Consider the following 27,599-nt stretch of genomic DNA (forward strand, 5'->3'; position numbering starts at 1 on the left):
CAAACTGGCTTTTTTAATTTTTTTAGTGTTTATTTATTTATTTTGAGAGAGAAAGAGAGAGAGAGAAGGGGAATGGAGGGGCAGAGAGAGAGAGAGAGGGAGACAGAGAATCCCAAGCAGGCTCAGGGCTTGAACCCACAAACCGTGAGATCACATGTCCCGAGCCAAAACCAAGAGTCAGATGCTTAACCGACCGAGCCACCCAGGTGCCCCCAAACTTTTTAGATCTGATCTAAGAAGAATGTCACTGGAGCACATTAATGCACGTTAAAATATAATTTGGAGGGGCACCTGGGTGGCTCAGTCAGTTAAGCAGCCAACTCTTGGTTTTGGCTCAGGTCATGATCTCATGGTTCGTGGGTTCTAACCCTGTGTCAGGCTCCGAGCTCACAGCGTGGAGCCTGCTTGGGATCCTGTCTCCCTCTCTCTCTGCCTTTCCCCTGCTCTCTCTCTTTCAAAATAAATAAATAAACATTTGAAATATATATATATAATTCATTGATGGATAGCAGGTCTAATCCTTAGTGTGCACGAGTGCTTTGTTTTCTAAGAAAGGGACTCTTCTCCAACAGATGTGTTCCTAGAGCCCTTTTCACCTAGCATCTTGCCAGTTACCAGGCCATTTCTCCAGTGTCAGTTCTTTCTAGTCCCCCTTGTTCACTGCTGCAGCCATAATGTTGTTTTGGGGTTTTTTTGTGTTTTTTTTTTCTTAGTCCTCAGAACATACCCTACTTTCTCTCAATACACAGGCTTCTTCCTGATTCAGGCCTTTGCATTTGGTAGACTCCCTGAAGAGGCTACTGCCCACACATTCATTTGGTTTCGACTTAAATGTCACCTCTTACCCAGAGGGAGCTCGTAACCAACCGAGCAACCCATTCCCCACACCAGCCACATCCTTCAGGTATCTGTCTAACGTTGGCTTTCAACCAGAGGTGGTATTGTAATTGTCACAACTGGTGGGGCCCAGCTGTCTCCTCCAGTGCGTAGAGGACAGAGATGCTGCTAAATATCCTACAATGCACAGGACGGCCTCCACAATGAAGGGTTATCTGGCCCCAAATGTCACAACTGAGGAGCCTAGCTACCACTATGATCTTTTTCCTCCGCATTAGAATTCGATGGTTTGGGGCATTCTTCCCACTAAATTGGAGCTTCTCAGGAACTGGATTTCAGGGTTGTTCTCTGCTCTACCCCCAGTATTTAGAGGAGCACTGGGCACACTTGACTCTCAAACCTTGCCCTACTTTCCCTTATCCTGGGAGTCCACAGCAAGTTGAACATGCCTGGCTCATGTTCAACAGATGAGCTTGAGAAAGCAACAAGTCATTTTCAAAATGAAAACAAAAATCTGTTTTATTAATGAGTGTACATACAAATTAAACTAGTCCCAAAGAGTCCCTCATACTTTCATGTACTCCCAGAATTATCTTCACAGCCATTAGTGAAAAATTGGTTCTGCTACTTCTTAAAGATGTGCAAAATTTCCCAAGTTTAGATATATTACTTACACTGTGTCCTAACATCACAAGACAGTTTGTAGAAAATGGAACCTCAATCATCTCAAAGGATTGAAAACAAATCAATACATTCTATAAGATGGATATATTCACAAAAAAAGAGTTTAATATTAACTTAATACCTCCCTTTCCTCCCCACTCACCTGTTTGTCCTTTCAGTTATTGACAGTTTTTACTCCAGTATAAAATTAGCCCAATTACCCTATATCAGCTTTCCAAAAAGTAAATTATTCCCTCCAATAAAGTACCATATAGCAAAATACATATGAATGCAACACCATTGAAATTATTTACTGAGCCCTAAATCTACATCTGCTATTACTATAAAATCAACCAAAAAATAAAAACAAATTAAAAAAAAACACTTTTTGCATTTCTGTAGTGTTTTCCCCTTTTCAAAGACCTCTCACAAGTAACATAGCATTGGAATTACCACTATACACTGACATAATTATAGGAATAATTATGCCTGATAGATTAAAAAATGTAGGCATCAAGAAAGATTCGCCCTAATGGCATCCAGTGTTTCTGTTAAGAGTTAAGAGTAGAACTCAGGTCCTAGTCCTGATTCTGTGTACCACCTTCTTTCTCACACATCCTCACATTCTGTTTCACAGAATGCGACTGGATATGGCAGTAGTCCTTGTGTTCAAGCAAGTTTTGGAAGTGCTGGATTAACAAAGTTAACCAGATTCCCAGAACTTTTAATGTGCCATCATAAATCTGCAGGAAGGGTAGAGAGAGCAGAGCTGTTATAAATTCAAATTCCCAGTCACAAAGCAGGTGACAAATGTGTGTCTGTGCAGGAAAGTTGAGCACTAGGGGCTGAGAGGATGTAGCACCATTTAATGGGGCCCTGACTACCTAGGAATGCAGTCCAATGTTGCAAGGTCTTTCCAGAAAAGCTACAAATTCAGGCTTTCATCTGAATTCACCATGTTTATGCATGTTGTCTTGAATTTGAAAGAAAAACACTGTAGTTTAAAAACAAAAACAAAAAAAATTTCTTAGGTCAGATCAGATCTTGGCCACACATGGAAAACCCAAGATAGCATGTTTAACAATATTATTTGCCCGTATAACTTTTATTCAGAGGTCCTGTTAACTTCCTAGAACCCTGCAGAAGAATGTCAAGCATGTTGCCCTCAGAAATGAACATCCTGCCTTCCTCAACTGCTATAGTGTATCTCTGAACCCTAAGCAGGAGTTGTTTCAGGGTTTACTCAGATTGAAATTAATACCCAACCTTGTTAACTGTTCACGTAGAAATGCCTGTGTTGACTAAACAATCCTTACCTTTAGCTTTTGTTTAACTCTCTTGGAAAAGCCAAAAATTTCACTGAATTGTGAGAAAAAAAAAGAATAGCATTGGAATTGCTTTGATATTAAAAAAAAAAAAAACCTTCATCCTTCCAAAACAATTTTAAAAATTGCAGTGGTTTAGTGACAATTTAGAATTTTGACTGAAACTTAGTAACACTCTCAAACAACATTATTATATTTGCAAAGTAACTTTTCTAAAGCAGAAAGCCTTTTAGCCTTCTCCCTTTTTTTTCTTCTATTTATTTATGCCCTGCCTCATTCTAAAAATTAGTTCAGAGAGCATGACAATTATCTACACAAATGCTTGGAACTGTGGAACAGATGTAGCAGAAATAGCATGTAATAAATCAACTGATTTTCTTTCCTGGAGAATCTTCTTGGTTCACTCATTACCCTAGTTTCTTCTAACTGCTAAAATACCCACCCTGGTTCTAAGGAAAGGCTTAATACCATGTATTTCCAGAGCCATGAGAAATTGGATTTACCCACAATGGCAATATCACATTCACTTCTATTTCCCTATGGGGGAAATAAAAGCCTGTGTACCCCTGTGATTTGAAAGCCTTGGGGAACCTAAGAAATGTAACATTTGGAGTTATTACAAGGTAAAACACAAGAGATAATTGTGAAATGATTCCAAGTGAGGACTTTAAGTCCCAAATTGGATTTGCTGACTTTAACTCCTACTCCACTCTTCTTGACAGCTTTGGTGACCAAGGTAGTAGTTCCTCTCCTGTTTCACCAGCGAGAATTCTTGATGGATATAGGGTTCATAGGGTCCAAAGAGAATACACAATTCTAAAGTGTTCACTTCGTGTTTGAGAGAAATCTCTGCAATGACCAGAAATACTGAACCAGTTGTAGTATAAAAAATTAGGACTACATGACCAATGAGGTTGACTGTACACAGATGAACCAAAGTCAGCTTACCCATCATAACTGACATATTGGAATATCATTTGAAATTGACAGAAAAATCATTCTAGAGCTTAAAAGAACTCTGACATGGTGATATCTTGTCACTGTCTTCTGCAGTCAAGGGTATAAATCCTTAGAGTGCCGCTGGGTCTTAATCCATGACGTAAAGATTGTCCTCGATAATGTAGATATTGTCTTCCGCTCGCACACCCACTTCACATGCACTTTGCAAAGCTCCAGTCTGGGGGTCACTCAACGAAACCAAGCTACAGAAAGAATAACATGAGTAAAGGAAAAGCGGACCACTTCTAAAGTATGGTGAGCACATTTGTTTACACGCAGGCAAGACTGGGTATTTGCCAGTCCCAGAACCCCATTCACAGTCTATGAAATGAAAAGGAGATCCAGGGTAGTGAATATTAAGTTGAAGGAGAGTCTGTTTAAGAAGTATGTAGAAAACCTAAGTATTCTCCTTCAGGAGACTCATGTAATAGAATGCAAAAATTGAAAATCTAAGACTGGTATCGCACATCAAATTGAAGTCCTAAATCAAGCATATTCTCAAGGGTAGTAGCTAAGAAATGGTTTGGCTGCTGTTTTTCTGACTGTGGGTTGTAGTTTTCCAGAGAGCGCTATTAAATCTGTTTAGTGGTCTAAATCCTGCATTTAGGATAAACACAGAATACAAAATATATCAGAATATATTGGACATAGTAAGAGTATTGCTTCATATAAACGTGTGCTAGATCATGGTGCAGAAATCTTACTATGTTTTAATGATCCGAATTTGAAAGCCATGGGTTAGACAACTTTCATAACACATACACTCCTACAGTAAGTGTACAGAAAGTTCATGTTTGCAGTTTTGATACAGCTGCTGTTTGATAATTTGTAGAGAGTGCCTATTTTTATTACCTAAGCCTGCTGAGAAATGATAGGGAACATACTGAGGATTCATTCAGCTCTGATCTTTAAGTGACCACCCATACATTGTGAGAACAAGTGTCAATGACTTAAAATGAGTCAGTGTGATGAGAACTGTGAAAACCAAGAAAAAGAAAAAGAAAAAGAAAAAGAAGAAGAAAAGAAAAGAAAAAAAGTCATAAAGAAAAGCTTGGGGTTTTGTTGTTTTAATTTTCTTATATTTTATAAGATTTTCTACAACAAATATTTTCTATTATGATTAGGTGATAAAAAATCAGCCCTTAGAAAAAGTTAATAGTGAAAGAACAAAGATCAACTAATAGGATGTTGTGTTCCATGCTTTTCTGCCTATTAGGAGTAATTTCCTCTTCCATTCTTAGAAGCGCACAGTCAAAAACTTCTGTAAGTATGGGTTTGGGACTCTAAAAGACCTAAGACTGAGCCTTTTACCTGCTGTGTGGTGTGACTTTGGATGTCACTTCACACTTCTAAACCTGTATTCTAGTTTGTAAGCTGAGAATAATAGTGCCTACCTCATGGGTAGATTTACCATGACAGGCATAACAGCAATTACAAAAGCCAATGTTTATGGAGCACTTACAATGTGTTGGGCATTGTTCAAGGTGCATTCTTTGGATTAGCTCATGCAATTAACTCAGACCTAAGAAAGGCTGTGTGCAAACATCCAGTGAAGGGGAACTAGGAATAATGTATGGCGATCTAAGAGAAATGGATTTTAAATAAACACCTTGCTTAATGAAGCTCAAGCTCTATCAAACGAAGCAAGCTACTTGGATTTGGCTTCCTACTATTACAGCTATTCCAGTAGATGACCCCAAGTTTTGGATGCAGGTAAAGGGGATTTAAGTTTTAATTGGGCAGTAGGATAGATTTCCAAAAACTGTAAATGCCAATGTTTATGAGGCAAGATAACCCATGTAAATGAGCACAGCTGGCTGGGAATGAAACAGCAGGAGAAGGCAGGACCTGTGTAGAGCTGGAGGTACCTGCCTCACCACAGTGCCTTTGCACTTCTTCAGCCTGGAGCTGTCTTTTTCCACATCTCTGCAGAGCTGTCATCTGTTCCTTCAGAGCTCACTCAACCCATTACCTTTTTCCATATCCCCAATGATATTTGTCTAGAAGCACTGCAAGGTCCCTGTTTATTTGCTGATGTGTTTCTGTCCACTTTGTTCATCTCTTTGAAATATAGTAGACATTCAATAAACAAAGCACTGAATGAAATCAAAGAACAAATCAAATAACTTACTCAAACATTCTATCAAGCATTTGTGATTTAGTTCTCTTTCTATAAGAGGTAAGATTGGGATGCTCCTTCTGTAGCAGTTCTGGCACAATTCCAGAGAAATGTAGAAAGTGAAAAATATCACTAAAAGTTGTGAATAACAACAGTGGTATTCATTAAACTAGATTTTTCAGGATGTAGGGTATAAAACGAAGAGTTTAGGGGAAAAAGAGGAGAAGGACAGAGACAAATTTTTCTTTACTTTTAACAGAGTAGAAACACCAAAAGGTATTGACACACTTTCAAACTTACTTTAGTTGTTCCAGCTTGTTTCTTACGCATAAATATTCTAAATTGGGGAAGAGCCAAAGAGAAAATTACACACATTGGTCAAATAGTTTACAAGACCTTTTTTTCAAGCAAGTATATTATTTCTGTTACTGCTTTACTATAAACAAAACCTGGACAGAGCTAGAGCCTGAAAAAATAAATTTAGAAGAAAGAATTTTTAAAAAAAAGAAAAAAAAACAGACTTGGTGCTTTCCTAGATACTCAGGTAACTCCTTTTGAATCGATAAGACCCAAACAAACTTCTCATAAAAGTATTTCATTTTCATAATGGCTTAGTGTATTCACCCACATGCCCTGGCTTACTTTAATGCAATTATTAATAAATAAATTTCAATAAAAATAAATGACTGTGGCTCTTTCATAGAAGGAAGGCTACACACACACACACACACCCTGTACACAACAGCTGGATGACTGCCTTTTGAAATTCTTTCTTCTAGCCCTGAAATCAGTTTCCCTCCCAATGTTTCATTTGCCTTTCCTGTCAAATGGGTGTTGTAAAATTCAACAATATCATCACTCATGAGGACAAAAACTGATTCCTGGGGGGGAATGGAAAAGGAGTGAACAAGTTGTATATGTTACAATGGTTTGTTGCTTTCCAAACTCCAAGCCTGCCCCCCAAATTCTCATTTCTTAAGATTTAATTTCACCTTTGGAGAATTTAATTTGCATCTTTATAGGCCAATATTTTTTTTAAGAACAGTTCAGAAAACAGACATTTAGGGGCATCTGGGTGGCTCAGTGGGTTGGGCGTCTGACTCTTGATTTCAGCTCAGGTCATGATCCCAAGCTCATGGGATTGAGCCCTGTGAAGCCTGCACATGGGGCTCCACACTGAGCATTGAGCCTGCTTAAGATTCTCTCTGTCTGCCTCTGTCCCTCTCCCCCCACTCACATCCTCTCTCTCTCTCCCTCTCTAAGAAGGAAGAAAAGAAAGAAAAAGAAAGAAAGAAAGAAAGAAAGAAAGAAAGAAAGAAAGAAAGAAAAAGAAAGAAAGAGGAAGAAAGAAAGAAAGAAAAAGAAAGAAAGAAAGAAAGAAAGAAAGAAAGAAAGAGGAAGAAAGAAAGAAAGAAAGAAAGAAAAAGAAAGAAAGAAAGAGGAAGAAGAAAGAAAGAAAGAAAGAAAGAAAGAAAGAAAGAAAGAGAGAAAGAAAAAGAAAAGAGAAAAGAGAAGAAAAGAAGAGAAACGAAACGAAACAGAAATTTATGTGAAAATGTGAAATCACAATCACGTAGTGTGTGGAGCTACTCGAACTCAGGCAGTTTGGCTCTAGAACACTTGCACTGTGTTCCCTTAGGCATAATTCTGAAATGACTTACTTTTGGTAATCACAACAACCAACACAGTGAGCAATACCACAGTAGTAATGCAGATTCCAATGTAGAGTCCCTTACTGGTGGTCATCCATGAATTTTGTGCCAGCGACACATGCTAAGGAGACATCAGTGGATCAGAAAAGCATCTTGTTAGAGTTACGAGTAGAAGACATTCCCTAAAATAATGTACTTGGACCCATTTTTCTTTTTCTTTTTCTTTTTTTTTCTTTTTTTTAATATGAAATCTATTGTCAAATTGGTTTCCATACAACACCCAGTGTTCATCCCAACAGATGCCCTCCTCAATGCCCATCACCCACTTTCCCCTCCCTCCCACCCCCCATCAACCCTCAGTTTATTCTCAGTTTTTAAGAGTCTCTTATGGTTTGGCTCTCTCCCTCTCCAACCTTTTTTTTTTCCTTCCCCTCCCCCATGGTTTTCTGTTAAGTTTCTCAGGATCCACATAAGAGTGAAAACATATGGTATCTGTCTTTCTCTGTATGACTTATTTCACTTAGCATAACACTCTCCAGTTCCATCCACGTTGCTACAAAAGGCCATATTTCATTCTTTCTCATTGCCAAGTAGTATTCCATTGCATATATAAACCACAACTTCTTTATCCATTCATCAATTGATGGACATTTAGGCTCTTTCCATAATTTGGCTATTGTTGAAAGTGCTGCTATAAACATTGGGGTACAAGTGCCCCTATGCATCAGTACTCCTGTATCCCTTGGGTAAATTCCTAGCAGTGCTATTGCTGGGTCATAGGCTAGATCTACTTTTAATTTTTTTTGACCCATTTTCTTTATTGGCCCTTGGCTATTTCTGGCTCATGAGGGATAAGACCAAGTGATCTGAGGTTGTAACCATATGGTGAAATTCAAAGACCATTTAAAATTCAAAATGTATTTAGGGATGGCAGAAATGTTTTATACCTTGCATGGGTGGTATTTACATAGTGGTATGCATTTGTCAAAACTCAAACTGTATGTTTCAAAGGGGTGTCCTTTATTATATGTACATTATGCATATTTTTAAAAACCAATAAACTATTTCCATAAATATATCCACCATGATATTAAAAAAGAAAAAAACAATTTTTGTTCGTGTATAAGTTGGCTTGGTGATGTTATCTGCATATGCTTGGTGACTGAATTTGGCCCTTGATTACAGTCTTTATTTTTATTTATTTTTTTAGCTATAACTCAAGAGTCTGTGAAAGTCTACATAAATGGACTTGAAAGTAGGTGCTCACAGACATGGCCCTCATTAACAACCAACTTGAAGTGCTATGCAATTGGGTAGAGAAGCAGAAATTTGTTTAAACACCCTAGTGTGGTTTGTAAAGGATCACCACCTCCTGGAATAAGCCCGAAATATGCCAGGCATTGTGCTCAGCAACTTTTTATAGCTTAGCTCAAATCCTAAAGAGATCCCAGAGGGTAAGTATTTTAACAGAAAAGAAGATAAGAAAGAAGGATCAAGTGTCTTCTTGCGTAAAAGTTTAATGTCTGGAGTCAGGATCCCAGCTCTTCAACTTCATTGCTGTGTGGCCCTGGATAAGTTATTTAGCCTCTCTGAGCCTCTGTGTCTGTGTCTGTCAACTACAGATTAAATAGGGTTCTTGGGAAAGGTACTTTTAGGTACTTTCTGATAAATACTATGAGGAAGATAGGAAAAGATACTTAGTGTTTGAGCCATCCTTACTTAAAGGTGAAATGGCCAGTGTCTGGGAGGGAAGAGCTGTGTTATTAGCTTTCCAACGGGGAGTAAAGTAGTTAGATGTAACATGGGGCTGCAGGAGGCAGGCTTTGCTTTCATTTTCAAAAATATTACATAAAAACTGCATGTTCATTTTAGAATGTGCGGCGAAGCATGAAAAAAGAAAACTGAAACCAACCATAATCCTAACATCCAAGAACAACCACTATTACCATTTTTCATTATCTGCTCTTCTAGAATTTTATCCTCCTAGTGTTTTTCTTGACAGAAACAATTACTATATTCAATATATGCTACTACATTTCCACATGTGTGCATGCTGTTTTAACAGTTGTTTTTTTCACTTAACAATAAACAGTCACTGTCTTCCCATGTCAGCAAATGCACTGCAGTGACTACATTCTTAATGGCAATATGTGGTCATGCTTAACTGACTAAGTAATTAATCCCTTACTATTGAACACTTAAGTTGTCTATACTATTTTCATGACTATAAATAGCAGCAATGAACATCTTTTCTCATACATCTTCATGCATTTGTTCAATTTCTCCTACAATAGAGTCCAGGAAGCTGACCCACTGGGTCAAAATACATGCTGCATGTTTTCAAGATACCTGAGATGCCTCTTAACATCTTCACAGTCAAGACACAAAAAGCCCATGGTTTCACTACTGTCTGTTGTGACTTGCTTCTAAATCGCTTCCATTTGCTGCTAAACATACCTGTCTTACAGATAACTGAGGTCGAGAACAATATCACCATTCAGAATGTTTTATTTACTTTTTTTTCTAATCCAGCATAGGCCTGGCTATATACCAATAGAAGAATCATTCACATAGTTGCAGTTCTGACATTTAGCAGGTATATACAAATTCAACCCACATCCATCAGGTCAATCAGTGCCCATGCTACATAAGTGGTTAAAAATGTTAATATCACTCCTATGTAATGGTCTCATTGTCACTGACGTATACAACATAAAGCCATTTGACCCCACACTAAATAATCCCACCATGCCTGAGCTTGAGTTGTTCTTACCATGGCCTGTGTTGTCATTTCTCAGTACTTGGGACCAGAAGGACTATTCTCATACCTCAAACTCTTTTTGTTTGCTGTTTCTGAGAGTTATTTGCACATACTAAAAGAAAACTCATTTCTCTCAGAGGAACCAAAAGAAAAGGTCCTATTGATAAATTTGTCTAACTTGTTTACAAAGATGAGACTTTGACAAGCATCAGGAGTATTTAGGGCCCCTTAGAGTTTTCCCAAGCTCACTGTGGAAAAGTGTAAGAAAATCACAAATGTGTGTAAGATGTTAATACCTTAAAAAGTCATCATATGGGGAGGTTTATATATGGAAAAACTCAATAGTGGCCTCAAAATTTCTATAAAGAATGGCAAATGGGTTTGAAAAGAATACGAAGGAGGATATGCTTAAGCAAGCACACTTTCACGGATATATTTTTGTCTGGGGTGGCCTCCACTCCATTGATTCAAAGCATGTTATTTCCCTAATGATAATTAAAGTCTTCCTTGGTCTATTATGTTAAGTCACTCTCCTTAAATTAGACCATTCTTTCTTTTTAATGTTTGGCCAGGAGAAAGTCTGTGGTGGGCGTTTGTATGTATATGTATGCGTACACAGAATGTAATATCATTTAGCAGGCAAATTCTAACAAACTGGTCCACCACCCGTATGAACTTTCCAAATTAATTAAAGTATCCCTATTTAAGAGTCAAATTCTTTTCTTCCTTTTTTAAAAAAAATTCAACCAGAAAGAATCAATCTGTGGGCCAATCTTACAGAAATAATCTCTAAATGTAACTTGCTTCCAGGGGGACACACAAGTGAAACTGGCTAATGAAGTAGGAAGAAATATGCTTACAGTTTGATTGCTATGCCAAAGGCCATCTGAAGACTGTGTCACAGTGCCATTCCCATCTGCTCAACAAGAAAGAAAATTAATTATAATTACAAAAAATATTGAATTTTCACTGCAGACACTAAATATATTCACGTTGCCTTCTGGTGGTGAATGAAAAGTTGAATAATAATATGGCCAAATGCTGCAGACATTGCAAAAGTCATACCAAGTTACTAACATGTATTAATTTATCGTGGAAGGTTGTGTGCCTTAACCATTTTGTCATGGACCCTTCAAAAATGGACACTTTTTGTCTTCTTTATGGAAAAAAAAATGCATGTATACACAAAGGTTCACCTACAGTTTTAGGGGAATCACAGAGGCCCATTCTTGGAACCAGGTTAAGAATGCCACTTAATGGTAGGAAATCGATATTTTTATGCCAGCTAAGAACTGGCATAAAGGTCATGAGTACCCAAAGGCCACATGCACATCCAAAGATCAGAACCACTCTATTCTGAATGGACATTACATTGGTTTTATTCAGAATGTGGGTAAAACATACTAAGATACCTAAAACGAGGGGCATATAACTCCTACATTATATGCCAATGTGCCCATACTTTGATCCAGAAGTATTTTATAAAAAATCTGCTATATCAGCTATAAAACTAATGTATCTTATACTACCTGAAATCCTACATAAAAGGATTTTATTTATATTATTCCCTAAAGTTCTGAGCATTCAAATCTTAATAGAGTTTTGAAATATCTATTTTGTAATATAGACAGAACTACAAGCTATAGCAGCACCCATCTCATAAAGTTGCTAAATTAGATGATGCATGTAAAGGACTTAACACCATATTAGATAAATATTAGCTGTGATGAATTAAATATGTTACAATAGAAGGAGCAGTGGGGAGAGAGTCACTGTGCAGTATGCTTTCCAAACATCATGTCTTTCGATCATCATTAACATCCAGTGAGGAATGCAACATCTTGCCCATAGGTCTGAAGCTAATAACTGGCCGTTGAATTGGAAGCTGTCTCTAAAGGAGAATTATAGGGCCTCCCTAATCTAGCAATGGCAGTAAATAAGGCCTGCCTTAAAAGAATTAAGTGAGATAATATACAACAGTTTCCTGGCACATATATCCATCTAAGGTGGGTGGTGGGCCATATGAGCACCAAAATCCTTCCAAACCTAACATTCTTTGCTTCTGTGAGACTTCGGCCCACTGCAGGCTGACTCGGGCACAATGAGGATCTGGCTCCAGAACCTCAGGTACACTGCCAGCATGGCAACAATCACATGACTCATAGGGGACACAGCAGCTCCGATGTCTGTTTCACTCTGGAAAGCTCTACCTGGACCAGGTTGTAGTGACATGATTTTTAGAAAATGATTTCCTACTCCTATGTTCTTCCTACTCAACCACTAAAAGCGTGGGGTGCCGCCACTCCTACTGCTGCCACCTTGTGTTTCTATATATTTTCACTTTGTTTTTGTGCCCAGAAACAGTTCACACTAAGGATTCCACTTTCAAAACCAAATGTCACCATTATCTAATCCCAGTTGAATAGGTCATCTGTAAATCTCACTGCAGCTCCATTTTAAATTAACCAGCTTCCAGGAATTATTGGCAAAAGGTAAGCCAAAAGGAGGGGGGGGGGGCGGGGGGGCAGGGAGGCAGCTACTGATTAACTCCTAAGCACAATGAGTCATGCACATAAGGGAGGACTCTTGCAAGGCTTGACCTTGTTTGGATTCAGCACATGCACAGGCACACACAAGCCAGCTCTGCATTACAAAGGGGTTCAGCCTGTGGCACTCTCCAGAATTACCACCATGGGTAACAGAATTAACTGGGGAAAATGAAAGGATTCAAATCACCTTTCTCTACCACAGGGAAGACAGGAGAATCTTACATTTCAAAAAAGCAGAGATTGTATGAGACCTGCCCAGAATAGGGACAGTAGGGAAAAATTGGGCAAGTAAATAGACAGTCTCAGCAGGATATGCCTCTTGGTGCTGGTGCTGATGTCCTCAGCTAATCTCAAAGTGTCCATTTACAAGCTCCACAGGGTGACAGGGGAGCTTCCTAGATACACTTAGGGTCTGGGTCTTAGATAAAGCAGAAACATGGTTGACCAGTTTGGTCTGGATACCAGGGAGCTGGATTTAATTGTTTTAAGGCTCTGGCCCAAGGGAGCAAGCCCACTAATAAGTTTGGAGTCAAGACTGATTGATTTGATTAAGACAAAGAGTGATATGCATGTCAATGCTTCCCAACTCACACAAGCCACCTCTGCCAGTCAGGTATAGGGATTCTGGACATTCTAAGTAAGAGTCAGAGTTGCTATTGTATCTATTACTTACCACTTTTTAACTATGTCTGAGGTTCTTCACCAGCATTCTACAAGATAATTGGTATTCCATCCAGTTCACAAACGATAAAAACAGATTCTAAGTAGGTAAGACATTTGTTCAAACCACATAGCTCATTAGAGTGGTCAGCATCAGCATTCAGGTCAGGTCTGTCTTACTCCGAAATATATGCTTTTAACAATGTGTCAGTGATTATCAAAATTTGAATACTCTCAGGTGTTCAGGAAAAAAATGAAGTTACCTTTTGGGCAAGAGTACAATGGTGAACTGGTGGGCTGTGTTGTCCTCGTCTCCTGTGGTGCTGTAGGCTGGGTTTCTGCTGTCTGCACTGGAGAAGATGAAGTAGCTATTGGAATGAAAAGAATAGAACTGTGCTCCATCTGTAGAGGAAAATTCCCACCCCCAACAAAAATGAAAAACACAACTAAAATCAGGAATCACGATCAACTTCCCACAGCACCTTCACGCAGCCATTCCCTGAAGTAGCCAGTCCCTGAAGGCATGCCTCTCACTCACTCACTTCCAGTCCTTTCAACCCCCTCTTAGAAATTTAATCACAGATGGCACCACTATCTAGGCATACCATTATCATGAACAAACCTGATCTAGATAATCATCCGGATAGTTCATCAATACATAGGGTTATTCTACACTTGTTCTACTCCTAGGATCCCCCTAAATGTCCAAAGTCTACAACAGCACCATATGTAGGACATCCAATTAAGCTTTTATTCATACAAATGACATTTCACTTTCATGGGAACAGGGCCTGGGGGTTTGTGCTTATTTGCCCTTTCCCCTTCACAACAGTGCCATCTAGATTTCCTGACCTTATTCAAGTTCCCAGTATCCATCCACATATCAGCACAGAATACATACTCAAAATATTTAATTCTTTGAGGTCTCTTCAAGGTGACAATATTGTCCAATGTCTGAACCTTGATGATGATTAACAACTCTAAAAGCAACATTCTTGGTAGACCTTGACCTGGCTCCTTCTGCGGTTGCATTGTGGTCACTCCTTTCTTAAGACTGATTTCCTGTTATCTGACTCATCTTATGTTTCACACCAAAAGCTTCACTAAGAGTTTTCCAGTACAGGATAGGTTTCCCTTTCCTTTCTAAAATCAATCCTTTCTTTTCTATCAGATATTTCACCTTATATGCAGCATTGATCACTTCCTTCTTTGTGCATTTTATTAAATATTTTAAATATTTTATTTTTATATACCTTCCTCTTAGAGCACCACAAATTTTGGAGCAAGTTATTAGGGCTGGCTGGACAAGAATTCCCAAACCTGGGCTTTTCTTGCCTTTTTTTGGTCTTTCTGTTTTCCCTTCCCCACAGTGATCTCCACATTTCAACTTTACCCTTTCTCATGTTCTGAACTATCTTCCTGCCTCTCTCTAATGTTCAAATCTAAAACAGCATGTAGCTCTGTTGAAGAACTAAGAACAGGACAATATAAGAAAGTTGGGTGATCAGAATCTTTATTCAACTTGGATCTGTGCAAAAGACCTCTTGGGCTTAACTTTTTTTCCAAGTTTCTGTCTTAGCAGGCATCTTTCTCCCCGCCCCCCCCCCCACCTCCATTTCTACAACCTTACAGCCAATCATTCCATGAATTTTTAGGCAAGTTGTATATACAAGAGGCATTGAGCACAGGAAGAGAGTGGATGTAAAGATAAATATCCCCATGTTGGATCTGCTCCAATGTGCACCTCCTTCCTGTTCAACTCAACTCAAACTCTTAAGAAAAGCATCAAGACAAGGATAAGGCTCAATTAATACTATCCCTGAGGAGGTCACATGGACATATGAACCAACACTTTTCTTCTCAATCTTTGCTTTAAACATGCATGTTCACCAAACCAAGTCCACTAATCCATCCACATTTGCAGGCACAAACTAAATATTATGAAGCTAAATCAATATTGAGAAAGTCAACAGATTCTCTAGTATGTTCAGCTGCCTCAAACAGAGCTGTTTTTCTTACAAACTTTTATGGCTCTAAAATCCCAGTTTTAACCTACAGCCCTCTCTTCCAAACTCAGCTCACAGCCCAATCCTTCAGATCCCTCCTGATTAAATATACATATGGTTCAATAGGAGTCAAGGGAAATCAATATGTTCCATCAGGTTTTTCTGGCTAAGAGGTTGTGACATCTCTCTTACTCCTCAGATTCCAGTGCTACCCCAAGGGGTCAAAGAGTTTTGGAGGCTCTAAGAATCTCCACTGAAAGTTGTCTTTTTAATCCTAGAGATAGAAGGTTTGAACCTAAACTTATCCTCAGAATGGCAAACTATTTCTCTACCTTTAAATCAAATTATTCTTCATTTGTATTAAATCTAAACTCTTATTTATCAGAAGTTTGAAGTGTTAACCTTGTGGCCTGAATGGGGGAAAAAAAGTGTAAGTTCTAAATCCCTGAAGTCTTTAAATCCGATGTTTACTTTTTCATTGGTATAAATAGTATCTTTTGCCATTTCCATGCTACATAAATAAATTAAAAGATGCTGGAAGCAAAACTGTGTGAGTAGATTGAATGCCTAGAGAAGACAGGGTAATCGTATAAAGGATTTTTCAGTGAGGGATGTCAGATCAGGACAAATTCATCCAAACATAAACTCAATACTCATGGTAGAAGGAACAATCCAGTAGTTAAAAGCACAAACCCAAAATTCAAATTAATGGAGAATGAATCCTGATTCAAGTGCTTTCTATCCATATAACTTTCTGCAATGAACTGAGACTCTGCCTTAGTTCTCACAACTATTAAATGGGATTGAATCACACCTACAGTGCAGAGAGATTGTCATAAGTATTATATTAAACAATATAATACTTGCAAAGCAGTTAGCATGGTTCCTATCACTTAGAAAACACAGTAAATGTTAACTTTACTGAAATCTTATCCTCAAGTGGAGGTCCAGCTTCAGAATGTACTAAATGATCTCTATTCAGAACTCCTTGTAAGGACAGAATCTCATTAACCTGGCCCCTGTTCCCTGGCATTCCCTATTTTTTCCTTACAAACCGGTGCTCAACTGGGCTAAATCCACTCCACCCTCAATAGTTGTCTAAGATCAAAGGTCTGGCTTTGGGCAGTGGGGGGGGGGGGAAGGGGAGGGAGGCGGGGTGGGGGTGGGGGTGGGGCGGGTACTAATAATGAATGCATTGGATAATCTGACCAAAAGCTATGAGTCTCCTTTCTCTAAAAATGATTACATGCATACAGTTTGGGACAGGTATTCACAGACCCTGTGAAGCCCATGTTTGGAACCCAGGTAAGAACACTCAGCCTAGATTGTACTTCTGCTTTAACATAATGCCCTGGATGGTCTACATCCTCTCATTAGAAGACCTCAGGGCTCAAGGAACACATTTGTTTACCTGGCTTGAGTTTCTGCGTGGGTGCTGGCATTGAAGAAGTAGAGGTAAAGGCCCTAGGTGACGTTGGAACACTGGTGACCACAGCTGGAGTTAGAAATCAATATGAAAGCAAGGATTAGTCAAGCAGCAGGAAACAAGAGCCTTGCGCTGGGCCCATGTACCAATGCAACCAATGAGAAACTGTCCCCAGGCAGAATTAGGCACCAATTTTCCCTGAACTCAGAGTTCTTGTCATTGGTCAACTAGAATCTGTGACACAGGAGGGCTTGAAGACATACTTGTGAAAAGGAAACAGCTGCATTAAAAGATATATATTTGGGGAGGTTCCGAGGTGAAAAATGACACCTGGGATTTGCACTGAAGCACTTTGAGACCAGTCATGCATATCAGATTTATGTATCTTCATAAACACCTGTGAGTTAAGGAAAATGTCTAGAGCCTGGAGCTGTCTTCATCATCTCAGTGGTGAATGACTAAGACTTCAACAGGATTTCCCAGGCCCAGAATGCTTACCAAATAAATAGCATTCAGTTCCATCAGTCCTGAGGGTACCGTGCCAATAGAGGGACGTGCAACCTAAATGAGGGCTAACTCACATCCATTAGTGTATTAGCTAGATAAATCACACAGATGATTTATATATTTGGTTAGAAGGTAAACTAGATGTTTTACGGTTCCTTTCTACCTAAGAGATAATAACAATAGCTAATAACATAGACTCTTTCTGGAGTCAGAAGTGGGGTAGGATTCCAAACCACTTAGTGAAGGTCACAGAAGTACCCAGAGAGAACTGAAACCAGAATTAAGCCCCAACAAGGACTGAATGAAGAATGTAAACTTTTGATCTCACTAGGCACCGTTTTTCTCCACGAGAAGTTTCCTTCAATTTCAACTTGACTAACTACAAAGGAAAACCCATTTCACTTATATAGGGGACAATTGGTTTGAAAACTCTTCTGAAAGATCTAACTTAATTTAGAATCTGAAGAGGAAAAACTTTTTTCAACAAATATTTGTGAGTGTCTATTAAATGCGAATCATTAGTCTAAAGTAGAGGTCAGCAAACTTTCTGGGAAGGGTCAGATAGTAAATGCCTCAGTCTTTGGACACCCTGTAGTCCCAGGCACAGTTGCTCAACTCTGTCAGTGAAAGGCAGCCATAGACTATATATATATATATATATATATATATATATATATATATATATCAAATGTGTATGGCTGTTCTAATAAAAATTTATAAAACAATGACCCTGTTTTGTTATCTGATCTAGTTCTGGAACTATAGTTTACTGACCCTGATCTAAGGTGTAGTCAGAGGCTTCCGAAAAGAGTACAGTCCAGTCCCCTCCTTCCAGCTAAAACCAAGTATCCTGAGTATGCAAAAAATCTAAGCAAAGGAGAATAAGGGAAACAATAAAGAGGAGGTAACCTGATGGAATTGTGTAATGAACTTGACTTCTTCAGTGGTAAATATTTTTCCCGAGCAGAATCTAGGAAACTATAACTATAGATGCTGGTGGGGGGGAAAAAAAAGCCCTAACAGAAGCTTGAAGAGTAAGCTCAGCCTATGAAAAATGTAAGACAACTTTAGCAAAGAGTTAGTTATTGGAGGCAGAGTCACCTTGGCTCAGTTATGAACCTTCTTCCCACTTGAGAGGGCACTGCCCTTGTAAATGCCCACCTATTAAAGAATTTTGAAGCACTTTATCAGCTTCAAACCATACAACCAAACCATAAAAAATTCAACCAAACCATAAAAAAATTCACAAATACAAAAAAGTTACAATCATCATCTCTTCTGGACATGCTGCCTCCTCACTTCTGTCTAGAGCACACTACAGTCACCAGCATTCTTGGGCTTCCCTAAATTGCTTCCCAGATGTAGTTTCCCCAGAGTCAGCTATTTTCTCCATCAGAATTGACCTTATCCCACTTGCCTTCACAAAAGAAACAGGCCAAGTCCAAAAGTTGGTAGATTGCAAGACCAAGTTCCTCTTAATTTAAAACAGAGAGAGAGAGAGTTTATTAAGGCCACAGGTATTGGGTTCTATTGTCAATATAAGAGTTTAGTGGAAGGAACTTAATTAGGAAAGAACACCAGAAACCAGGGAATCCTGAGGAATCCACTCTGTTCATCCAGTGGTAAAGAAAATGAGGATGTTCACATCAAGACAGATTTTTGGATTTCATGAAATTCTTTTTTTTTCTTATTTTTTTAACCTTTATTTATGTTTAACAGACAGAGCATGAGCATGAGCAGGGGAAGGGCAGAGAGAGAGAGAGACACAGAATCTGAAGCAGGCTCTAGGGTCCAAGCTGTCAGCACAGAGCCCAACGCGGGGCTCATACTCACAAACTATGAGATCATGACCTGAGCTGAAGCTGGACACTTAACCGAATGAGTCACCCAGGGGCCCCTGGATTTCATGAAATTCTTAAAAGCAACTGGTGTATCGTTACTGGAATATAAATGCTTTCATGTTGCAATAAGGCCATTTTCGTTTTTAAAGAACCAGTTTTGCAATATGATGTGAAATATGCTACAAAAATTCCCAGGCAGGGCTGAAGGAAGGAACTATATATTCCTTTATAACAAGATATGCAACAAGATTGAGTTGACAATTGTTATAGCTGGGTGCTACCATTATGATAAGACCTTATACCATATTACCTACTTTATATGTTTGAAATGCTCTGAAATAGTTTTAAAAATGTTAAGAACATTTAAAAATTCCTCTAAAACATAATCTCAGAGAACAAGGGCAGTTCTTTAAGCTGAATAAATTCAGCTTGATAAAAATGTTTACTATATTTCACAGTGGAACAGTGAATGCTTTTTCATGAACCAACTAGCATTTTTGAAGCACTGCTTTAGGGAACAGTTTGCTGACTGGGAAGATCCTCTAGCTTACCATCTTGAATCAAGATTGGTCTAAGACTTCGTTTTATACAAATAAAAGTTATTCTATTTTCCAGCAGTTGCTGAAAAACAAGACTGTAGGAACCTCCTCTTGCCCTCTTAAAGGAGAAAAACACTACCAAAGAGTCAACATCTCAGTCAACCCACATGAAGCGATCAAAGAAGGAAAACAAGCTCACCTGGCTTTATGTCCAATGACAGGGTGAGCTTCATATCATTGAACCACCCGCTGTGTTCAACACGACAACAGTATAGGCCACTGTCCGTCTTAGCCACGTTCTCTATGGTCAAAGACACATTCCCTTCTAAAAGGTTTCCCTTTAGCTTATAACGTGGGTGCTTCCGAAAAGTGACGTGGGATCCATTAGTCCAGATGATTACATCTGAGCACTGGGACACAGGACATACCCCTCTGCCCCAGCACATGGTGGTGACTCCCTTAGCTGTCGAGTAAGCACAGGACAGCGTGGCAGAAAGACCTACCACTCCATTCACTTGTTTGTGAGACACTACAGCATCTGTTAAGTAAAGAGAAAGAAGAGTATGAGGCCTCAATATTTCAGTTTTATATTTATTTTCACTGTTTTCTTTTCAATGTAGTTTATTTCATTTGCAATCATATGGATTTGTATCTTCAATTAAAAAAAATTCATTGTAAGCATTTTTATGTTAACGTACTCCTTTTTTATGTTAACATATTCTTGGGGCGCCTGGGTGGCTCAGTCGGTTAAGTGTCTGACTTTGGCTCAGGTCAGGATCTCACAGTTTGTGGGTTTGTGAGTTCAAGCCCCCTGCATCGGGCTCTGTGCTGACAGCTCAGAGCCTGGAGCCTGCTTCGGATTCTTTGTCTCCCTCTGTCTCTGACCCTCCCCCGTTCATGCTCTGTCTCTCTGTCTCAAAAATAAACATTAAAAAAATTTTTTTATGTTAACATTTTCTTAAAAGCATTATTTATATATTTGTAGATAAGATATAGTTAAAGCTTTTTTTCCGTATTTAGGATTATTTTCTAACAGGACAGATGTCTAAGAGAGAAATTACCAGGAATAGTTTCACTCTCTTGATGAACATGACCAAATTTCTTTCCAAAAGGTTTGAACCAAATGACACTCCAGTAATACATGAGTATGTATTTCATCCTGTGTTTGACGTACATGTGGCTTTTCCACTTCCCCAGATTCATTCGCTGTCTCAATTGAAATATGTTTGAAAAATTCTATTGCATTTAAAGTTTTAATTTTTATTGCAGCTTTTTAAACTTCTATTGCAAGTGATGTCCCCTCACAGCACCTCTCTTATAAGAAAAGCAGAGCTTGGGGCACCTACTTACCTCAGTGGGTTAAGTGTCTGACTCTTGATTTCGGGTCAGGTCATTATCTCACAGTTTGTGAGTTTCAGCCCCGTGTGAGGCTCTGCTCTGATAGTGTGGAGCCTGCTTGGGATTCTCTCTCTCCCTCTCTCTCTGCCCCTGCTCCCTCCCCCCACTCTCTCTATCTCAAAATAAATAAATGCTAAAAAAATAAATAAATAAAAGCAGAACTAATGTTTTGTTTAAAGTATTATTGACTGGGGTGCCTGGGTGGCTCAGTCAGTTACGCGTCTGACTCTTGATTTCTGCTCAGGTCATGATCTCAAAGTTTGTGAGTTTGAGCCCCACATGGGGTTCCACACAACATGGAGTCTGCTTGGGATTTTCTCTCTATCCCTCTTTCTCCACCCCTTCCCCATGATCTCTCTCTCTCTCTCTCTGAAAATAAATAAATAAAAATTTAAAAAAAAATTTAGGAAATGGGTTTCTAATACTTCTAGGAAGAGCTGAGGTTTATCATGGGCTTTAAGATCAGTCTAAAAAAATCCAATAGGGACCCCTTCTCATATGTTGTTAGCAGCCCCACAACTGAGCGAGGCCCACTTCCCCTGTGAAAACAGACAGTTGGAAAACACTCAACCAAGTACTAAATTATGACACTTAAAAAACAAAAACAAGAAGTCTCTCCTGGGGCAGTGGCATAAAAGTCCTATCGTGCCAAATGCAGACAAGGTGGCCATGAAAAGAAATCTGAAATTCACCAACCAATCACATTTACAATTTTGGCTGTGACTTTGGGAAATGCTCTGGGAATAAAATGTTCATGGTTATATAAAATAAGAAAAAGTCACTGAATTCTTAAAATATTTAGTTTTGCCTAGTATCATTTTTAGATTATAAATATAATACATGCTAATTATAAAAATCAAGTTATATAAGTTATAATAAATGAACTTTCCTTCATAATCTGACTTCTGGAGATTATTGTTTTTAAAATTTATGCATTATGTCTATTCCTAACTTTGCTATCTCATGGAGTGTTTTGAAATAAAATATTTTTTATATTTTTTGTTTATTTTTTATTTTTTTTAAATGTTTATTTCATTTTGAGAGAGAGTGCACATGCGTGCATGCAGAGAGATGGAGAAAGAGAATCCCAAGCAGACTCTGGGAATTTGACATGGTGCTCAATCCCACGAACCCTGAGATCATGACCTGTGCAGAAATCAAGAGTCGGCCACTCAACCCACTAAGCCACCAGAGCGCCCCTATACATTGAGTTGACATTCAGTTATATCACTAAATTCTCTTATCACTTATAAACATGCTTATTTCAATTCTGATTTAAAAGGAATACTCTGTTTCATGACTAAGTATAATCATGTCCTCAAACCCTATAAAGCATTTTATTTATTTATTTATTTGTTTGTTTATTTTATTTATTTATTTTTAACTTTTGAAGGATGCTTTTATTCTGTTGTTTTTTTTAATATAATTTATTTTTAGGTTGGTTAACATACAGTGTATATAGTGTCCTCTTGATTTGGGGGGGTAGATTCCCGTGATTTATCGCTTACATACAACACCCAGTGCTCATCCCAACACGTGCCCTCCTCAGTGCCCATCACCCATTTTCTCCTATCCTCCACTCCCCCCATCAACCCTCAGTTTGTTCTCTGTATTTAAGAGTCTTTTAAAAGAAATAGCTGCACAGCATTTTTAAAAAATCAAATGACATAGGATCGTTCAATGGAGGACTGGTTCCCTTTCCAACTAATCCCAGCTTCTTCCCATCCCCTCCTGCTCATGGCAACACTGTTACTATATCCTACATACACTTGAGTAGTCCATGCTGACACTGCTGTCCACTCGTCCCTTTTATTGTTTAAACACAAATGACAAGATATGATACACAGTTCTGCATTGGGTCTGGCTCACTCACCCATGGATTTTGTAAGTCATAGCATTTAAGCAATTTCTTTTGCGTAAGATTTAGCCTGGTTCTTTGGCCACTAACTGATCCATTACCTTTCACCAAAGCCCAAGCACATCCATCTTCCTACAACACCCTCACACGTCTCCTACGTGCCCCAATCTTCAGGGCTTCCAGACCCCGGCCGACCTGTTCACTTACCTGTCAGAAGTAGTATGGGGCTGAAGATGGCTACCCAAGGCTGCATGATGGTATTGGCCTGAAGGAAAGAGAAAGCAGACTGGTAGGTGTGCCCCTCACCAGATGGTCTCGGAACAAGTCTTAATTCTCAGACTGCAACTTCTCCTTTCACCCTGACTGGGTGAATCACATGAGCCTGCCTCGTCAGTGAGGAGAGACCATGCACAACAGCTTCACATGTCAGTTATCTCTAGTGTGACCATCCTGCACCTTCCAACAGACAGGCAAAGCTGTCCTCAGGTCAGCCCCTTGTTTCCCAGCTCCTTCCCCACAGAGTCCAAACTGACTCCTGATGCTGACACAGGGGATACGGGGGCAAACAGAAAGGAAACCAGAGTCAGGCTCAGTGAGGGGACCATCACAACCAAGACTGGTCTTCACTTACCCTTGGCCTCGGAGATGAGTCAACTGGCCCTTTAATGAGTGCAGAGAACTCCCTGCTCTGTGGCTACAATGATTGTCCCAAGCCTTAGTTATACTGTCAAGTTTACCAGTGGCAAGAATTAATCAAAAATGTAAATCACCGTGCCTGACCATGTTACAGGAAGCAATGACTCAGACCACATCTCACTGAGTGATGTCAGGAAGTGTTTCAGGAAGTAGATTCTGGACCAGACTTGGGTTTAGATCCCAGCTCTGTCACTTGCAAAGCTGGGTATCTCCATGAGTTACTGAGCTCTTGACTTCCTCATTTGTAAGATAGCACTAAAAGTACTTGCTGTGTCTCCCTCAAAGAATTGTTATAATGAGCAAAAGCGATATGGAAGACCTTTGAAAATGAAATGTAAATATGCATTAATGCTAACCAAGGTTTTCGGAAAACTTACTGTGTGGCGGGCTCTATGCCAAACACACACATGCACTTAGTCCTCAAAGACCTCCTTCAGCAGGTCCTGCTATTAACCTCATTTCATAGAAGAGGAAACTGAGGCTTGTAGATGTTAAGTGAGCCAAGGTTCCAGACAAGCTCTTCTGACTTTTGCACTTAATCATTAAGCCACACAAGTATGTGTCAGCCTGCCTAGTACTTCATTAACTGTCCTCTGATCTAAAGATTCAGTAACTTCCTCCCAGGAAGGTACTGATGCTCCATTTCTAGGCTACTTGCAGCCCATCACAGGCTTCACAGAGACATGAAAACAGTGGCAACGGGTCCTGTGCTGCTCGGGAATGTGAACTCCTGACTCCAGCAGTCTCTGCACTTGGAAAAAAGACCTAAAGCCTAATACTACAAACTGGTGGCCTAAAGACTATATTTGGCCCACAGAAGTGCTTTGTACCACGGTGTTCAAAAATTCTTTTCTTGGGGGCACCTGGCTGGCTCAGTTGGTAGAGCATGCAACTCTTGATCTTGGGGTGGTGAGTTTCAAACCCCACGTAGGCGTAGAGATTATGTTAAAAACTAATCCTTAAAAAAATTCATTTTTAATTAATGGCCACCATTTAGAAATCTAGAGAGCCCACATGAGAACTCAGTTTTTCTGCTTTGTTATGAAATACAATTAGATGGCCAGCAATGGCCTGTAGCACCCAGTCCCCTTAGAGTGTGCCCTCTCCAGCCTGCTCCTGCGCCAGCCTTGTTGGGTGTGTGGGGTGCTTCTGTGTCTGGAGGGGGCCCCTGTCTTAGACTCTACTCCACCTTCACGAATACAAGCTCTTTCCTGTCACTGGGCCTTCACACTGGCTGTCCCCCTGGCCTATTTGCTGAAACTCGCCTCTTCCATCCAACAATTGGATTACATGACCTTTATTAGTCCTCCTAGCTTTACAACACCACACACTTGAATTCAATTGGGTAACAAGATGAGTTCTCACAAGGGAAAAACTCCTTTCTGGATTCCCATCCTCCTCTTATTCTCCACTTAAAGGGAACACCATTGACCCCACATTGACCACCAGCAAAAGTGGGGGAACACATTCTGAAATGCCTCACAAAGAAGTAGGTCGTGCCTTATATTTATTTGGGAGGCAAAATATTTTATGACTAGTTTTGTTATACTCCGAGACTTAGTCAAAGCCCAGAAGGTCAATGATAAGGATTTTTCTAATTTAATTCAATCATACCACATTTGCTATCAATATATTGAGGCTAATGCCGCATGACTTAATATACTAAGAATGAAAAAACCCAGGATTGTGCAATCAGGTGGAGAGACAGGTAAGTAAGCAACTAATAAAATCAGGCAGAATGATGTAATTGGTAAATATATAATCAGATTGTGTCACTCTTCCCCTTACGATGTTCCCACGGCTCTCTCAGAAGACAACAAAAAGCAAGAAAACACCCTAATGTCTTACCCAGATTTACAAAATCCCCCTGTTATCTGGATCCTGCCTACCTCTCAAATTTCTTCTATGTCTCTCTCCCCTGCAACAGGGCTCCAGCCATTTGGGGTTCTTTCAAATGTATCCCCATATTAGGACTTTTTCCCTAGTGGTACCCTCTGCCTAGATCTCCATTCCTTTACCCCACCAGTTTCAGATTTCTCTTTTTCTTTTGGACCCTCTTTAACTGTCACCTTCTCAGACATCCTTCTGGGTCCCTCTGTCTAAAGTAGCCAACCCATCACTCTATTACACTATTTCAGTTCTCTGTGCAGCATTTCTTACCTTGTTGCCCTTGATTGTGTGTGTGTTGTCCATCCTTCCTTTCCCTTGTACTGTTCAATAGAACTTTCCATGATGATGGAGTTATTATAGCATATGGATGTTGTGCAATATAGTAGCTGTTAGCCACATCTGACTACTGAGCACTTGAAATGCAACAAGTACAACTTAGAAGTTAAAAATAATTAACTTAATTTTATTTAATTAACTTAAATTTAAATAGCCACACATGGCTATGGTCTTGAAAAGTACTCAATTCTAGACCATAAACTCCTCTAAGATAGAGCTCCTCCATTTTGTTCTCTGTTATACTCCTGAAACATTGTAAGGGAGCCAATTAGCATTGATTAAATAAAGTAATGGAAGCATGAAGGTATGGAGGGAGATCATTCATTGACAGGGGAGGGTGGGAAGGTGATGCAGGGAGTGGCAGAAAAATCCCTTAAAAAAGTGACATGTGAGATTCATCATTGGAAAATGGGGGAAGGAGCAGAGGATGTTTTAAGTGGAATAAATAATGAGCAAGAGCCAGAACAGGGACATAAAACCAAGGCTCTGAGATGTTGATTATGTATTATTTGTAGGACTGAATTTTCTAGCAAGTCCATCTCCTATGACAGCCTCTATTGTGTCCTAAAGGCTCCCAAACAGCATAGTGGTTTGTCTGTTTGTTTGTTTGTTTAATTTGACCTACATAACCTCCATGAATCACTACTCTTTAGTGCCAAATTTGTGACCCCTTGAAAGATACATCTCAAGTTGAGGGTTAAGGTTCAATGGGCAACAATGTTCAGGGACCAGACATGAATTCCCAGCTGCTTACTCTACCCGAGAAGGAGCACCACTGCAGGTGCATAGAAGTGACAAGACCAGGCTTACCTTTGATAAGGACTCTGTAGCTGCTGGGTTGAGAAGCATGAGGACCTGTCAGGAGTGCGGTATGTCAGAAGACGGGAAGGGATGGTAGTGGGCAGTTCAGGCTCTGGATGTTTACACAGTAGAGCAACCAGGATTTTCTACAGGATATGAGGTGCAGGAGCTTAAACATGACTCCAGGGGATTTTGGCCTGAAACAACTGGAAGAACTGGAAGTGCCACCACCTGAGATAGGGAAGCTGCATGTGACACAGATTTGGGAGGAAATAGTCTGGATTTTGAAAGTGTTGGGTTTCAGGTGGAGGCTGTTGAAGTTCAGGAGAGAGATCTAGAATGAAGATAAGTATTTGGGGGGGTGCCAGGGTGGCTCAGTCAGTTAAGCGTCCGACTTCAGCTCCCATCATGATCTCATGGATGGTGGGTTCGAACCCCGCATCGGGATCTGTGCTAACAGCTCAGAGCCTAGAGCCTGTTTCAGATTCTGTGTCTTCCTCTCTCTCTTCTCTTCCCCTGCTTATGCTCTGTCTGTCTGTCTGTCTCTCTCTCTCTCACAAATGAATAAACATTTTTAAAAAATTTTAAAACAAAGATAAATATTTGGGAGTCACTGGTATAGAAATGGTATTTTCAAAACATGCACCTAGAGATATTCAATCAAAAGGAATGCTTGTGGCTAAGGACTAGTCTCGGGGGCATCCCACAGATGGTTGAAATAGAAGAGATGCCAGCA

The 27,599-nt window shown here is 39.5% G+C and overlaps 1 protein-coding gene across 6 annotated transcripts; it reads right to left on the reverse strand.

Moving 5' to 3' along the window:
* Positions 1-1,329: 1,329 nt before the first annotated feature.
* HAVCR1 (hepatitis A virus cellular receptor 1) lies at positions 1,330-27,352 on the reverse strand. Of its 6 annotated transcripts, none has more exons than XM_058721290.1 (9): positions 26,873-27,345; positions 23,348-23,405; positions 20,084-20,422; positions 16,983-17,066; positions 13,829-13,915; positions 11,217-11,272; positions 7,605-7,716; positions 6,244-6,280; positions 1,330-4,027 (listed from the first exon to the last, which is right to left on the reverse strand). In XM_058721290.1, exons 1-9 carry the CDS (start codon positions 26,909-26,911, stop codon positions 3,913-3,915), a joined length of 927 nt encoding a protein of 308 aa, XP_058577273.1. In that variant the 5' UTR covers positions 26,912-27,345; the 3' UTR covers positions 1,330-3,912. The 6 variants fall into 6 exon arrangements, with proteins under 6 accessions (XP_058577273.1, XP_058577268.1, XP_058577284.1 ...); XM_058721285.1 differs by having other exon boundaries at positions 13,829-13,933; positions 26,873-27,341; XM_058721301.1 differs by lacking the exon at positions 26,873-27,345 and adding an exon at positions 23,772-23,930 and having other exon boundaries at positions 13,829-13,933.
* Positions 27,353-27,599: the final 247 nt, after the last annotated feature.

This window comes from Neofelis nebulosa, chromosome 1 (assembly GCF_028018385.1).
Source record: "Neofelis nebulosa isolate mNeoNeb1 chromosome 1, mNeoNeb1.pri, whole genome shotgun sequence".
NCBI classification, from domain to species: Eukaryota; Metazoa; Chordata; class Mammalia; order Carnivora; family Felidae; genus Neofelis; species Neofelis nebulosa.

Excerpts from the sequence above, each read along its gene's own strand:
- HAVCR1 (XM_058721285.1), bottom strand. The coding sequence starts at position 26,911 with ATGCTTCTCAACCCAGCAGCTACAGAGTCCTTATCAAAG. Across the intron at positions 7,717-11,216 it reads TTTGGCATAGCAATCAAACT|CATGTGTCGCTGGCACAAAA; the intron begins GTAAGCATATTT and ends ATGTCTCCTTAG. Across the intron at positions 6,281-7,604 it reads GGTTGTTGTGATTACCAAAA|AATATTTATGCGTAAGAAAC; the intron begins GTAAGTCATTTC and ends TCCCCAATTTAG.